Genomic DNA, 17,393 nt, shown 5'->3' on the forward strand with positions numbered 1-17,393 from the left:
TTATCCCTCTGGAAATAGCACCACCAGTGCAGTTAACGGTTGCATCATTCAGGGTTTGATGTAACATGTTTTTCTCCGCAGCCTGTTTGTGCTCTTATACAATCAGATTGAAATTGAGGCCAGTCTTGCTTGTGACTGAGGTTGTTTTTTCACCCAAAAACGAGGAAAACCTGCTTATGTGCCACTGAGCAAGGCAATCGACCCAACAACTCTACTGTAAAGTTTTCCAGGGGGGAAAAGAAAACATGCCAAAAAAAGATTGCGTGCATACTTTTATGAAATGTGTTTTTTTTATTACATAGCCGATTTGGGCGGTTACATAATCAGATTGAAAATAAAAACTTGATGGGAATTCTAATCGGTTAATCTCCAAAATTTGAGCCAGCATCATGTGGTGTTTTATCAGGGCAAATGATATATTAGTGTCATTGGCGTTGGACTACCACCAAACATGGACTTTTTTGAAAAGGACAAATGCCCTTGAAATTAAAAAATAAGAATTAAAAAATGCAATTATCTCACCTTATCAAAAAGTGGGCGTTTACTCTCAGAAGTGCGGCGTTTATTTTAACACGAGACAGAAGCAGCTCTGGCCCGTTGCTGAAACGAAGTTGTGATGGCATGAAGCGCACTTTAAGGTTGTGAGTGCAGTCCACATACATCTGACTTGTCGGTAACATCCCAGGCAGTGTGAGACCTCTTCTCTCCCCCCGCGCCTTGGCTGCGATGTGTCGTCCTCGCCATTTCGAACCGAGTGAGACCTCCTGCCGCCCCCTCCTGTCTGTGCGCCGCCGCCTCTCATTGGCTGCTCCGCGATGTCTGCGACGCAGCGCGTAGTTCCGCCCAGAGTACCATCGAAATACTAGTTGAGGCAGAGGAAGCGGTAGACGAGAGCAGCGTGTACTGTGTACCTAAATATTAATATTGCCTTTGATATCCAACAATATACTCGGAGAGGAATTAGCTGGAAGCCGGCGGACACTCATTTTTACCGACGAGGTGAGTCCGAAACCCGTGTTTTCGCGGTAGTATTCCCCCGTTTTCCATTTGCAGATGTGCCCGATGCACACAGGAGATTATCTCCGCTCGCTGGGTTTCCCAACCTGTTCACGTCGCTGTCCGCGCATCGACTCGCTTGTTGGAGGAATGACGGCCGCCTCCAGAACAACGCCGAGTCGTTATCGGCGCTCAATTAAAACGCGTTTGAACCGCCGCGAGCCACTGACGTTGACAGTTGAGCGAGCGCGAGCGGTTCAGTTCGAAAAAAAAAAGAAAAAAAACTGCAGCTCAATTTTGAATCGAGTTCATCGCCGCTTCTCTCAACAGTGATGCGACATAACGAGAGTGTTTCCGCACCGTGTCTTCGGGTGGTCGGCGCAGTTCGTCCTGGTGTTGGTTTGTTTTCTGTCACATTGTGTTACCTGCTCAATAATAACTTTGCTTCTGGCGTAATGTAATGAAACGAGGCCTGTCAAGATACGTAGCGTCGTAAACAGCCGAGCTAAAACCACTGAAGACATGTTATCCAATGGCTTAAAGCTGGATGCGTTTTAATGCAGCGATGCGATTTCAAACTTCTCACCAAAAATTAAAAAAAAAATCCTGCAGGAATAACGGTAGGTCCTTATATACTGATGAATTACCTGTTGTAGCTCAAAATCTCATCGTTGTGAGTAATAAAATGCACTTGCAGGTTCATTAGAGGACTGGTGATATTATTATTTTTAGTTGGAATTTCATTTGGTCTGGAGTTTGAACAGGAAGCCCTGAACACTGGCTGACAAGGCCCAACACTGTGTTGCATGTGTGGATCTCTCACACCATACTGTCTATTACTATTTAATCTGCACATTTTTTTTCCCCCAAAACCACAGTGAGTCCTCACATGGCAGATCCATCATCATCATCGTCATCATCATTATCAATCAGATCCGTCATAGGGATGTAGCTGCAGGTGTTCCACCATTCAGGCACCACATGAAGGATGGCAATGTCACTGGTGGCCATGCGAAGGTCACACAGGTGGGAAGTGCAAGAGCGTGGGCATCAGGTGTTTCCACAGCTACCTTAAATAACCCCGGTCATTTAAAAGACATGTTCTACAGTTTACCAGTAAAAACTACCCGTAACAATGGGGATAGCAAAGTAATCATAGTTCGAGGAAATGTATTGAATACCCTTTTAAGTAGAAGGTCATTACAACATTTTGTATCAAGTAGCACAGAATACACAATCTGTATGTTACAGCTTTAATTCTGGTATCTAATGTTTCACATTATCGTATGTCATCGTTTCACGGTGAGGGGTAAATTCAGGTGTTCTACCTCCCACAATGCCCCCAGCAGTGTCATGTGATCTGTGAGGCTTGACTGGAGCTTACACAACAAGCAACCCCCAGGGCATTTGTTGTCACTGACAACACTGACAAACGGAAGACGTGAAAAGCGAACAGATAACGCAAAGCTACTAACGGAAGACGTCTCCCTGCAAGTTGATCTGTAAACCAGTCTTTTGTTTTGCTAGCGGGGGAGAACGAGCAGATGTTGGGTATAGTTTGAGGTTTATTGCCGTGCCGTTGCAAGCGATCCGCTCCTGGTTGATTATTAGAGCAACCGTGAAAACCTACTGCCTAACCGAAGGGAGTGCCAGAAGTTGTTAATTAAGCCACACATTGTACTTGAGATTGTGAAATCCCCCGGAAATGTGTTCGCCCGAACTGAAGTTTGAATAATTTTAAAAAAAATTTCGGGGGGCGGTGCTCTACTATAATACGTTGTTTTAAAGCTGTCAGATTTTCTTTATATTCTTTTCAACTTTGGACGGATTCCACCTTCTACAAGTGCTCAGAGAAATTCAAACATTCAAGGTGACAAACAAAGTCAGCATAATGCAACAGTACTTTTATATTGCATTCATATATAAAGTATTTTCAATGTATCCAGAAACGACACGATTAAGGTGCCTTTCAGCAGGTATTACCACTTGCACATGCATTATTGCAGGGATTACAGAGCGCACGTAAAGAGTGTGAAGTGCTCTTGTGTAGAAGAGGATTTCTTGCAGGGATGAATGTCAGGATGTGAGGGAATAACGCTCACCGGAGAGACGGAGACAGTAATTAAGCCGCGGTGCTGACAGTCAGTCTGCCTGGTGTTCCCACCTCAGCATTACCGCGTCTCCTGGTTTGCACCGCCTTGCGGGTCAAAACATCGTCCCAGACGTGGACATTTATCGGGACGTCATAACTGAAAAATAGCCCAGGGTATATCTGAGCAGCAGCTCTGGCGCTGCTGTGGTTTTTTTTTGTAACCGGACTGCATCTGTAATTTAAGCTGCACCGACAAGGCACAAGCTTTTCCACAGCAGCTTCAGGCTTCCGGAACAAAAACAGATGACACACCTCTCTTCCAGGTGAACTATTTATATTTCCCTTGACCCCTCCCCCCAGTTGAACAGCGCAGCAGTATAAATATGCTTATAGAAAAGAAGAAAAAAAATCTTTATTTTTGTGATGGAGGGCTCTGCTCGTCTCTTTTCTTTCTCAACATCTGCAATAATATCAGCAGGTGGTGGTGAGGAGAGGCGGGGTACAGGTGGTAAGCTTGTTGATCCAAAGTGTTGGATACACGCCAAGCTGGCCCTCTGGATGTCTCTGGACTGACCTTCAGTGCCGCTGTTCATTTTTAAGCACACATTTTTGCATGCGTGTGAGAGAGATGAGAGGCAAAGGAAGTGGAAGTTCCAGCTCTCCGCTGAGACAAAATCCTGGGTCGTCATTGACACAAATAAGCTGGGGGTTGTGAGAGAGCAAATGGCAGTTGCAGTGCCCCGATGGGTTGAAGATCCTCCCCCTCGGGCTGTGTTTCTACCCCAAGCAGTTAAATTCAGGCCGCGTTGATTCCCAAAGCTCAAATTTCACTTGTAGCGACAGGGTCCCTGGTGAGTGTAGCTCGGCCTGAGTCGTGCCTTGTATGTGTATTTGGTGTTGATACATATGGGGACTTTTTTTTACGACTCATTTGATGCGTTATTGCTGCATTGAATGTTAATAAGAGCCGAGTGTAAGTTACGCTGGCTGGGAAAGAGCATCTGTTGTTGTGATGATGACGAGAGAATAACTTTATGTAAATTACGGTGACAAATGTCATTTGATTTAAGAGGCACCATCGGTGGAGTCTATGATTGTGTGTGGGGGGGAGGGAGAGGTTTGTGGTTGCCAAGGACACCATCGACCTCCACAGTGAGCATTTGCGAGATAAGGGGATGCCAGAGAAGCCACCTCTGTGTTTCTGTGGGAGATTGAGTTGTCAGTAATCAGTCACTGAGACAGCCAAGCTGACCATAACTCCATTAGCAGAGGCTGTGTTCCTGTGAGGCAACAGGCCTCTGAGCACTGATTCATGCCCTGAAACACGGCGACTTGTGTTTTGATTCGAAGGGCTCGGTGAATCCGAGAGGTCTTCGCGAGGGCTCTCATGTCTCTGTGCTTGTGTTTAATATTTTATGGGATTTTGCGTTTTCTTATGTTTCCACCCAGCTCGTTGAACTGATTCTCCAGGTGTGTGTGCGAGCTGGTGGCCGGGCTACACAGATGGTCTCGCTGCTGGCTCTGCAGCTGCCCTTCGGCCAGCCCGACCGCAGTCGACAGATCCTGCTGAGCCTCCAGCAGGACACCGTTGCCGCTCTGAAAACAGTCCACTCGCATCAGCCAGCTGGGACCCAGGACACAGACACAGACACACACACACACACACACACACACACACACACACACACACAGACAGACACGTAGCCCCCTTCTCGCACTTCGTCTCTCTCTTGGCTGTCTGCACAACTAGGCAAGGGCAGAGGAAATCCCCACAGACTGAGCGGCAGCTAGCCTCGTGTAGCGAAGTAGGGCCAGGTACTCTGTTAGCAGCACTGAGTGCAAGTCCGACGTACCAGGCAGCCATTCAGTCTTATTTATAGCCGGGAGGAGCCAGGAGAGACCCATGCAGGCGGACTCTTCCTTCTCTCTGACCTAGAGATTCATCTTGACCCGTCTGTCTCTTGGCGCCCCCGTTGGCAGTGATATGTTTAGTTTTTTCTTTTACCTCATCCTCCCTCCGTGCCTTTCTTTGTGCGAGACCTGTCTTTGCTGGTGTGTGTATTGATTTATTGATGATGTGTGTCAGTAGCTACAGCTATTTAATTGCTGTCTGTATTGCTGTTCTCTTATAAGTCTGTTTATCATCGTTTGAAAAGATCTGCTGTGGCAGTTCCCTACAGGGTAGTATTTGGAGTTAAAGGAAAGATGAAAAACATAATTCACAAGTGTGCGTGTGACAAGCAAAGACTCAATATATTGTATATATTCGCTAATATTGCCATTGTCTCACTTAGAGGTTGTAATGTTTAGTCAATAGTGTCTTTTTTTTTATGGCTGGATGATGTGAGGAAAAAAACGACACAAAATTTAAGATGGAAGGGAAACTACATGGATGTGTGATATTTTGTTTCTGATATCCTAATCCTGGCAGATTATGAACAGTTATATTTCCGTCGCACCCACACAGGTTAGTGCTGCTCAGGTTGAAGTTGGATGGATCGACAGTGGGAACCCTTTTACTGTGTGTTTTCTGTTCTCTAAAGTTAATTATAACATCCTAAAAATTTTAGGGAGTAGTCTTTCTCCGCCCTCATGTGTCACCTCTGGTTGCAAAAAGCCAATATGGCGTCACGGTGACTAATACTATAGTGTTAAACCTCTTATTTAGATATTATATATTTTTGTAGCTATTCTCAGTTCAATTGTATAGCATTCAGACTCATTTTAGATTACAAAAATTGCAATATGATTACATTTAGGGTGAATTTTGGTTAATTATCCAGTCTTCATTTGTATTTCAATACAAGAGAAGAAGGTGTTTAAAGGAAACAAACAAAACACGTAAATCCATAAGACTTCAAATTGATATGAAGCTTAGTGCAGGGAACACTTCTTTTGCAGGAAGACCAAAATAAACGGCTCTGCCTGTGAGGCTGTAGTACAATGTACTGAGCAGCGAGGAACATGGGAGGGCGGACTCGCGTCCCAGCTGCCCTCACACACACTTGAGGCCTTACATATCATACACATACAAAATTCATAACATGACTACGCACACTTCCTTGTCTGACACAGGCCTAATGGAGGATTTGAGTTTCTAGTTTTGCTGGTCTGAAACATTACTTCACTGGAAAATATTGCTATTGGTCTCCGGATCTGTGTTGGCGCAGTAAATGACATGTAGCATGCCGCTGGAAGATATGACAAATATTTTTCATGAACCAAAGCACTGTATTTAGGAAGCCACTCAGTCCTCAGAGACTGTCTGGGTGCGTGCGTTTTCACGCGAGAGGTGAAAGCATTCTGATGATGCCAATAGATATGTGGTTATAAATCAATTGGCGAGATGAAGCTCTTTAATCTCATAAGACCATTAGCAGATAAAGTGTCCCGTCAAGGAATAAGGTAATTCTTTAAAAGCCCTCAGAGTAATGGGAGGGGTCTTGCACTCTGTTGCTTTGCAGGATTAGAGGTGTGTGTGTGTGTGTGTGTGTGTGTGTGTGTGTGTGTGTGAGAGTAAGAAGTGGACGTAGTCACCATGACGTCACCCAAGTTAATTTTGTCCATTGGCATCTTTTTTTGCAACCAGAAGACAGAAGAGGGTGGAGCCAAATGTGACATTATGTTTTCATGAAGTTGTAAGAAGAAAAACGCGCTCAACTCTCGACCTGTTAATCGCAACGTAGCCACGCTCGAGAACAGACCCTGCTTTTTATTCTGTTTGACTCTAAATGGACCATAATTTATCAAATTAACATCATGCTGTATTGAAGAAGAATTGAAACTCGCGACTGAGACCATAAACTCGTGTTTACAATGTTTACAGAGAGAACAAATCAAGTGAGAAGTAGCTTCATTTTCCTCATATTGTAATTGATCAGACTTCTTTTTTAAACAAGAGGAGTCACCCCCTGCTGGCCATTAGAAATAATGCAAGTTTAAGGGACATCCGCATTGGCTTCACTTTTCAGACCCGGAGGTTGCCGGCTGTTCTTTATGTGGACTTTATTTAGGCTGTCCGCAATCCAGCGTGAGTAAAGAGGTCAGGGTTCGGGTGTGTGTAAGGGGGGGAGTGGCTTTTTGGCCGGCAGTGCAGTGGGTGCCATGTGCCAATAAGGATCTTTGCTGATGAACCAGCCTTTTCCTCACGGGCACTACACAGAACCATTCAAGTGATGGACGATCAGTTTTATATTTCTTCTATTAAAAAAAAATGCATTTGTGCGGCTCATTAGACACGTTTTGAGAGACAGACACACTATGAGTAAATATCACATGACATGGTCATTAGTCTTTCTCCTCCAACACACAAATGCCATTGGATTTGTCTTGTCTTTTCACAGCAGCACCCGCATTGTTGTGCGTGAAGATATCCCATGTCCCGTCCAAGTACAACCTCTTCAACATTTTTATCACTTGCATTTTTGAGTTATGGCCGACCGGAGGCTCAGGATATTAAATGTGGGTCTGCCTTCAGATCCGGTTTCCAAATAAGGGACGAGTCAATTATAGTAATGCAGTATTTAGCATTTAATAGATCTTTTTAATCTTAGTGGGATCAAAGGCGCAGGTCGGTGTTCCGAGGAAGATTTGTTTCCTGTGTTAGTAGTCTTAAAATAGTTTCTCTTGCGGATTGAGTTGCTTTTCTGTCTTTTGTCTCCTATTCAGTGGTCCTCGACATACATCTCTGTGTGTACACAGACGTTGTGACCGTACACCTGTGCAGGATCGTGTCCTGAAGCGACCGAACCATGTGTTTTCAGTTTGGTTTCAAAACCAGAGGTGGGTGGTGCTCCCCATTTTGAAGTAGGATATATTGGATAAAAGTAGACTATTTTGAAAGTTGTCAGGACAAAAGAAGATATCAGAGAAGTGTCTCATCGCAGTTTCTGTTAAGAAGGAAAGGGGGAGAGGGACGGGCTGTCAGCTTGTGTCAAGAGAACCGTGTTAGCTGTGAGGAGGATGATGGAGCCTCTGGAGAGCAAGCTGTCATTTAATTAAGTAGACGTGTAGCATGGGGAGCTGTGTGCGCATGCATGTGAGGGTGTGCTTCATGTGCGTGTGCACGTTTGCTGACGGTATCGGCAAGAGGTGGTCTGTACTATAGGTCAGCTTTCCCACGATGGAGAACAAAAGAGCAGCCTCCAGATCGCGATCCCCTCCTCGGTCCCACCCCTCTCCTCACTGAACAGAATAGAATACTGAAAGTCTCCTGGTTGTTATCACTAGGGATAGGTATCGTTTGGGTTTTTTCCGATACCGATACTTTTAAAACGATACCGGTGCCTGAACCGATACGTTTTTATTGCCAAGGCAATTTTTTTTCTTCAAATTGAACAATATATTAACTGTTTAAAGTATACTATAAATAAATACATACAAAACACTTGACTTCAAACTACAGCTTCAAACCTTTTAACTTCAAACTATAAACAATATATTTAAAAAAAGAACAGACACAAGCATCAGGTGGCCTGATGGGACCGTGTGCAACAGAACTCAGAAACTGTTGGATTCTACAAACTGCTGTTTTACTGGACTACACGTCATCATTAATATCAACTGGGAGAGCTTTGTTCCAGCAAACCGAGGACGGACGTTCAAAAGCTCGTGCTCGTGTCTCCAGCGATCTGTGTGCACACGCTGTGTGGTGTGTGAGCGCTGGAAGCCCCGCCCCCTTGAGCCCTGCTCTGCATGCAGGTGGACATAGAGCAGAGCAACGAGTGCGCTCTGATCCTCGCTATTTTAATAGTATCGATACATCAAAATCTTATCGTTTTTAACGTACGGGTACCGCGCTACCTTTTTAATATCTATATACCGTGCAACTTTACAGAGTAGTGTAAAAAAAAAAGGATTTAAATCGGCTAAGGCACTGAAATCTGCGTTGCTTTTCGGTCCGGTCGGTACCGGGCGTGTTGGTTCTCGGTACCCAACCGTAGTTATCACCCAGGTTGTTGTTCACCTGGCTGTTTGCTAAACAAATAGTTCCCCCCGACCCCCGTCTAATTCTCTTACCAAACCGCCTGGTTCAGAGCAGTAATCTGGAACTGAGACTTGTCACAGTCCATTCATTAGCTTTACTCCGGTGGGATTGCTGCCTCCGCAGACTGTAAACTTTATACAAAAGTTTGGCCTGGTTGCAAAAAAAAAATGTTGGAGGGGAGAGAAATTTCAGATAACGTTCCCCCTAAGATGGAAAAGACTCTTGAGTCTGAGGGAAAGGCATCACCACACTGGTGACTGGAGGGAGATGTGGTTTTCACGCATCTGTAGCCCTGACAGTAAAACACACAACGAAGGGAGGACATGGAAGTTAGGCTGTCTGAGTGGTTGACAGGCGGGTCGTATCACTGGATTTTGTGCTGGCCTATTTTCTGTTGTGATGTGAAGCCTGCTGAAGTGTCGACTGGAGACTGAGGACACACATGCACGTGTTCCTCTGCGATAGTGACAGTCATTAGAATAATTTGGCTCCCGTAGAAAGCAGACTGGCAGATGACACCAGGTGACTTCTTCTTGCTGGAATTGAATTGGCAATTAGCTGTGGCCCAAATCAAGGGCAGGATCTTTTGATTAACGCAGCCCATTAAGGTGAGTCCTTCGGAAGCTTTGAAGGCCTGACTGAACCGGCTCCTTTGCTCTCAGGGAGACGGTCTAGAATTTAGTGAACTAACTTTATTTTTTATTTTACTTAATATTTTCCAGCCTATTAATTAGGCAGTGGAGTTTATGTCAGTGTTCTTCAAACTTTGCAACGGAAGGCCTGTTGGGAGAGGCACTGTTGGTCCGTTATGACGTGTTCAGTCTAGAAATGCAGACTTTGGAGGTCCCCACCCCTGAATTGGGACCCTGCCACCATGCTCTCTCTGAGCCGTCACCACAGCGTGCAGCTACAGTCGTGACATGTCGTCCTTTGTTTCTAGTCATGATTCTGTAGTCAAGTGATTGTTTTTTGTCTGAAGGAAAACTCTTGCTGTATTTCTTTTTTGTAATTCAAGGTCAAATTCCTTTTCTGTCGACAGAAATATACGATTTTGTGTAAAAATCGTATAAATGTCAAACGAGCTTCTTTAAAAAATAAAAAAAACTGTCAGGAACGGTTTGTGCTACCAGAAAACATCAATTTAAGATGTATGGACTGACAAATATATTTCTACAAATCAAACATGCGCCCATTTTATCACACCTTCACGATATTGTTTTATGTGGCAGATTGAATCTAATGTAAACATTTGCTGTAAACTTCGCCCCGCTGTAGAGGGCGACAATGTGTGGACAGTTATGGGTTCCTGCTTTATATCACCATGGCAACTAAACCATAAAGAGACCCAGAGGTAGGTTAATATGAGGTCACGGTGGTGACATTCACCTCGGTCAACACGGCGCCAAAGGAGGTCAGAGAGCCGACGCCATGATGTGAATAATGATGACTGCGGGTGAACCTGTAGTCACAATTGCCATGGCGACCAAGAGGGAAAGGGGACTAATTGAAAAGGGCTAAAAGTAGGGTCGGCGTCACAGCCGGCATGGATCTCCTGACGGCCCAAGGTCAGATTGAGATTAATAGATGAAGACGGGGAGAGAGTGGAGGAGGAGGGAAACGATGTAGGAAAAGTGGGAGGAGGAGTAAAGGGATGTGTTCATCGATCACTCGGCGCTGTCTGCTGACATGGCAGTTACAGGACTCCTTTGTGTTGGCAGAGACGCCATATATCTACAGCGGGGCTTTGGGCACGCGCCTCTTGCGTCCACACATACGTGCACTCGGCTGCCGCTCAGCATTATGATGAAGGCCTCTCCCTCCTCAGCCGTAGAGACAGGATGGCGTGTGCCAGGTGGATGCCAAGAGAGCGAAGGATGCTAAATAAGTTATCCGTTTATTAACCATAGAACACCATTGTTGGGTGATTTTCACCCGGGCAATTGTGGTTATGTCATTTTCATTGTGTTGCTTTTGTCTGAGTTGCGTGGGTCCTTGTGTAGCTTCATGCTGCTCACTGACGTTATTGAAGGTAGGCGTGTCTTCCTGCTCCTATCCCTGTTTTTATCAACAGGCACGTGTTCGGGTAAAATATAAAACAATTTGGATGGATATTACCATTGAACCATTTACATTATATCGGGTAAAATATACCCAACGTTAGTGATGGTGATACTATTTGTAACATTAGTGTTCTAAGGTTAAGCTGACGTATGTCAACAGTAGTTGTGTTGGAATTGCAAACTTGTCCGTCCCCCAGAGGTCGCGCTGACACCAGGCTATAGTGAAGGTTGACCTTTGGTGTGTAGAAACGGGCCTCATGTGGTTTTCCTCCTGTCCGCTGTCGATTGTTCACCCGGCACCGCCTCCTCGTCCCTCGCCGCGTGGCATTATGTAGCGCTGAGAGGAGGCCCTGCTTGCTGGCAGCTAAACTGCTGCCCGGGGAATTGGACCCTGAAGAACCAACGAGGGGAAGTCATGCGTGAGAGCCGTCATGCAATTCGCGTGTCTCATTTGTAAGAGGGAGGGTGAAGCGGATTCCCATGTCGGGGTAAACCATTTGCGAGAGTGATCCGGCACAACAGACAGTCTTGCTGTCGAGGCCACAGGGACTTGTTCTCCATCATCAGCTCTCTCAACCCTTCGCCCGTCCTCATTCACTCATGGTTCCTAATCTTCTAGTCCACTATCTCTCGACAGCCTGCATGGCTCATTTGAGTCCCTGAGTTTGGGAGGGTTTAAATGCTGCTGAAAGCACATGTTGTGAGCTTCTCTCTCAGTTCTCATCCTCTACCACTATTTATTCCCCGCGACTCCTTGCCTCACATCTGTCCCTTGGGGCTAGCCCGGCTCAGAATAAACATCGGCAACCGGCTTTGTCTCTATGGCAACAGCTGCGCATGCTGAACGGTAGAGCGGGCATGGAGTAGGTAGGAAAGGGTGGCGATGATGGCGCATGTTGCTAAATGGGATCTTGTGTTTATATCAAGTGATTTGGTGCATGGTTAAGAGTCTGAGATCTGCGAGCACCCCCCAGGAGTCTGAGGGGTCAGTGGGCTGGGCGGTGAAAGCCACCCCAGTCAGCCTGTCAGTTGGTTCAAGCTCGCCCTTACCCCGTCTCCCTTAACACCTCGATTACCCGGCTAGGCTGTTTACAATTAAAGCAGCTTTTGCCTCCATCCCACTTTCTGTGACAGCCTGAGGAAACGTTGGATTGATCCGGCCAATACGCTCAATCCGCTCAAGCATGCAGAGTATTTGTTTTTCTTTCTTCCTGGTTCTCTTGTCTAAATATTATTTAGTTCCACCATTGAGCCGGATTTGTCAGCAGGGATTTTGCTGGGCATGTTTTTACTCCCCATGCTGACGGCTGAATACGTCCAAAATGTTATGTTTGTTTTTGTTGTTGTGCTCAGTTGTACCCATCTGCTCCCCTGGTTGTTTCCAGGCATAGTGCAATCTGTTGGCAAAGCAGGATGACCTCTGACCCGATTCATGCGTCAACAGGCAGCTGTCTGTTCGGACCTTTGTCAGGCAATCGGAGGATAAAACTGCTGCTAACAGATATGTGGCATTACGTCACCATTGCTGCTACCTCCCGCTGTTGGCTCGCTGCTAGAATGACCACTAACCGGCCCTGAAGGTTATCTGATACTAGCATCTCAAGGGCGTTCCAGGGGGTTGGCTCTGACTCAGGAAGTGATTATAACCGCTCCTCCAATTTGGCTATTCCGCTGCTCAATTTGCCCCCACTACTTGTTTGTCTTATTTGCATTGTGTGCTTCTGTTATGCAAAACGCCGTCATTCTGATTTAAGGCTGTTTGTGGTGCAGCGCAGGCCGGTTTGTCTTCCAGTTGTAAGCACTGACCTAGAAGAAGCAGACGTTCCATCTGCTGTTATGTGCAACATGAGCCGCTCTCCTGGGCAGGGGCAGGCAATTCAATACCCCTTCCTGTCCTCACCTTGAACAAACCGGAGAGGCCGAAGAGGTGCCATTTCAGGGAAAGGGGGGAGGGGGACACTTTTGTGTCGGTGTTCTTGTTCGGTAATTATGTGCAGGGACACACGGCTGGCTTCAAGGAGAAAACAAATGAGGTGGACTTTAGAGCTTCTTGTTAAACCCGGGTGTGTGTGTGTGTGTGTGTGTGTCTGTGTGCCTGTGTGATACATGATTATACGCCACCTGTGTGGACTGGAGAACTGATGAAGAAAAAAATCCCTCCATTCCCCCTTCCCAGCCGGCCCATGTATCATCATATAATGCACATATCACAGTATGCCAATGTGGACTCAAGACGACAAGGTTTCCGAGAGAAATACTATCGGGGCTGACTTGTGACCTGCTGCCACCTTCTTCAATCCCATACTAATCGATCAGAATATCGATAAGTCCCTTTAGAAGCTGGGAAGAAAATCCTCACACTGTATAATTGTGCTTTCCTCACTGCCGATGCTTATTAACAAGTAATGTGTTTTCTCTTTTCTCTTCTTGGACAGAGTGGTTTACAGTGACGAGACAGGAAGATGGATGAGCTGCAGGATGTACAGCTGACTGAGATCAAGCCGCTGCTGACCAATAAGGTGAGTTGTGGGAAGGTCAGGACAGTTTCGAGCTGCTGAGGCAACAGGCACCCAACTCCTGCAGAGTGGCCCGTATGGTCCTCTCAGGCAAAAGCATACGCTAATACACAAGGCAGGAAAACTCTGCAGTCCTGTTCATCAAAGTGAATTATTCATATGTGCTTCACTGTGTCGAGTGTGCAAAAGAAAAGAGGGGAGAGAGCAAGTGGAGAGTGGAAGAGAAGCGGAGCATTGAACATTAGACACCCAGAGAGTCAGAAAAGACAGACAAGCAAGAACAAGGAGAGATCAAAGGAGAAACTTAAAGAAAACTCATCTCTTTATTTTTAAGAGCTTGAAAGATTGTAGCAAGTGAGCGACTGCAGAAAAAACAGAAGGAAGTCTGAAGGAGGGGAAAAAAGAAACCAATGACAGATCAAAGCTCTTCTGGCCTCCTCTGTCTTCCTTTCCCTGCTCCGTCTCAACAGCTGATTAGCTGATGAGAGTGTTTTGTTCTCTCCCCGGGCCGCTGTCACAGACAGTCAGGAGGGTACGGCGCCTCACAGGAGAAGTGAGTGGTGAAGGATCCGGTTGGGGGAGCAGGGTTGCTTTCTCCTTGAGCGGCTGCATAGTGTACATGTCTTGTGTGACGAGACAGGGGGGGAATATACACCATAAAAAACAAAACACATCTTAATGAAGGATACGGATGCTGACCTCTCACACCACCTAGTGGCCGACTCTTTCAAAAGACAAACCAGGAGTCCTGAAAGCAGATGGAGATCATGACATGATAACAGTGACGAAGGAGGATTCTCACTTTCTCTCTGATCCTTTTGTAGAGGAAATTAGAACACATACTGATTTCCATAAGGATAATACATTGGTGACTGATTGCAGTGATGATGCAGCCAGGTACAAGGAGCAACCGAGTACTGTCTGCAGCAGAAAAGTAGCCATGACGACAGTAAAGAGCAACGTAGCTCTAAGTGTAGCGTCAAGACTGTTGTTGTAGGCTTGTCAGAGTACCACTAAATTCAGTGTGAAACCAATCAGTGAGCTGATTCTCTTGTCACCAGCATCAACATGGCTATTGCCTTGGCTAGCTGGCTAGCTAGTTATGTAGCTTAGCTATGTTCCACGCACAAAATGCAACGTTCTCTTGCCTGACGTATTTTACCCAGCGACTCGTTTTGTCAGCCTTGGAGCAGACGACCAAAACGCGTTGTCCGTGTGAGTGTGTACGAAACACTCACGCTTCAGCGAGAGACGTGGCTCACACTGCTTCTGGAGTGTGTCGTCTTTCTAATTACATATTCTCACGGTCTTCTACTTCCAACAGTTTTCTGACCAAATGCAACTTCCATGCAAAATTAGATTTTCAATTGTCAAACAGCATATATGTATGTGGGACCTTCTCCTGTCTATACTCTCATACATCATCGCTCTACTCGCGTTGAGGCAGCTGACCTTCATTAAGGTGCTAAAGCTTGTTTTAGTAACACACCCCAAGTATTTTCTTCATGGTTGTATTGCTTTTAGTATCACTTTTAGTTCCTTCTTGTGCTTTCATCTTGTCTCTACAAAAGATGAAGCTGATTCTGAATCAATACTTCAGCACCTCCGCAGGAATTGTGTGGACTTTGGCCAGAGATGTGTTTTTGCTCTGTTTTCTGCTGCACAGCTATTCCAGCAGGAAGAAGAAAGGGAGTGCTTTAAAGCCACCATCTGCCTCTGCGCCAATATGTACCCTACTGGTCTGGCCCACAAATTGAATCCCCACAAGAGTCTTCCTTTATTGTTGCGGCCCACTCTCACGTTTTTGCCCGTCTATTCTTTAGCTTCCTGCTGTCTGTGTAAAGACAAAACGGCAACTGAGACAATACTCTGGAAGCATGCTTCAACGTTACTTATGTTACAGGGAAGTTGTTATGATATTGAAACTTACAGTGAGGATGAGGATGATTTAAGAGGCATAGAAGAACACAATTGTCACTCAAAAGCACAAGGTTAAACCAGCTGTGATCAGAGAATGGTCACAAGTATGATCCCAACCTAACGGTTGGACCAGAAGATCTATAAACCACTACATGAAATCCAATCACTCTATTCAGAAATTGTAGCCAATACTAATAGATATTACATCTTGAAGCTGTTTTACACCAGTACAATATGTATTATTAGTATTGGCTTCATGTATATGTCATATGAGCCTATGCTTTATTTAAACCCCCCTCTTTTACTTTTCTTGCAGAACGCACGCAACTTTCAAGATTTCGACTGCCAGGTGAGTGCTGCTCACACCGCTCCTACACAAAGCACCAATGGTTTGAGGAGACGCTGTTGTGTTATTGTGAGTGGAAGGGGGTTGGGGGCATTTGTACATGGCCCCATTCTCACCCCACCCCCTACCACCACTGAAGCCATTTGTTTGTTTGCCCTACATCTGATCATTGTTCCTCACAGGAAGAAAGAAAAAAAAGGTACTGCACAACACTATTATTTGGTAGTGAAATATAGGCGTTTTTTGGGGGGGGGGGGGAATTGATGAGGGTTATCCACCATATTGGCCATTCATTTAAGGTGAGTGCATTTGTCGTACACCTCTCTTTTTTTTCCTGTTTCTTCAAGTTTGTCCTTTTGCTCCTTTTGGCTGGAGCACAATACAATAAAAAAAGTGTGTGTGTGTGCGTGTGTGTGCGTGTGTGTGTGTGAGAAAGGTCACTTGAATTTTCAGTTCATGCCATTGCACTGGTGAGTGAGAAAGCACAAGGACACTACCAGAGTGTGTGTATACTGAAGACAATACAGAAAATTATTAGTGGGCCATTATTGGTTGGAATGTCAATTCTTGGCTGGTTGTTGTGAGCCACTCGCTTAACATCAGGAATCATTTTAAGGGTGGCTTTGTTTAGCATGAATGTTTTCAGGACTTATATTTACTGTTATTTCTGTGGATTATGGATCATTTGTACTGATTTGAAAAGCCAACATACAATCCTATTGGTGATTGACTACTTTCATTTAGGGCGGGGTTTTGGACTCCCCCTACAAGGAAGATTTAGAGATTAGCATTGTGTTTGCTTGTTGTTCCAAACACAAAGCATTAAGCGCAAGTCCTCTCTCTCTCTCTCTCTCTCGCCACTCTACTGTCAAACCCAGCAATAAAGCAGAATACCTAAAAAATAAACACACTTTTGGGGACTCGTGGACTTTGGCATCAGACAGTTTTTGTCTTTAAGCACTTCATGACCAGTTGTACTGCTCAAACCCCTGCCTCTGGAGACCCTTACGGTGTATATGTCAGGAAGAGGTATCGCTGACAAGCAAATCGATTATAGACATCGTTTAATAGTTGCTGGTGTCTTCCACAGTAAGATTGTGTTTGTTCGTGTGATTGTTTCTGTGTGACATCCTCTGTGCTTGTCTTTTCACCAGTCAGGTCTTTTATGTGACAATAGAGGAATAATTATCATTCAAGAAAAAAAAGGGTTCTGTTCCAGGTGCCTTTCTTTGATGTGTTTTTTTGGGGCCTTGTGCTGTGCAATTCGCTTTTTCCCTGCAGGGAGTCTTACATCTCTGCTGTGTTTCACTAGCATCATCAGGGCTGCAAAGGGTTAAATCTTTCATCCCTCTCTCACTTTCTGCAGTCATGGCTGCTTCCAGCATCCCACCCGAGCTAAATATAGCTGCTGCAGGCAGGGGAGGAGAGTAAAGCATGTTAGCTGGAGCTGGCATGCTACATCCTCCAGTCCTGTCCT

The 17,393-nt window shown here is 45.4% G+C and overlaps 1 protein-coding gene across 1 annotated transcript in view; it reads left to right on the forward strand.

Annotated features, from left to right (window-relative positions):
* Positions 1-888: 888 nt before the first annotated feature.
* Positions 889-17,393, forward strand: part of ndrg3a (ndrg family member 3a) — a 31,519-nt gene continuing 15,014 nt past the window's right edge. The window contains exons 1-3 of the mRNA XM_079218456.1: positions 889-999; positions 13,570-13,653; positions 15,887-15,919. Of these exons, the coding sequence (XP_079074582.1) occupies positions 13,597-13,653; positions 15,887-15,919 (90 nt within the window). The 5' untranslated portion in view covers positions 889-999; positions 13,570-13,596. The remainder of the gene's footprint in view (positions 1,000-13,569; positions 13,654-15,886; positions 15,920-17,393) is intronic.

The sequence above is a fragment of the Taurulus bubalis genome, assembly GCF_910589615.1.
Source record: "Taurulus bubalis genome assembly, chromosome: 5".
NCBI classification, from domain to species: Eukaryota; Metazoa; Chordata; class Actinopteri; order Perciformes; family Cottidae; genus Taurulus; species Taurulus bubalis.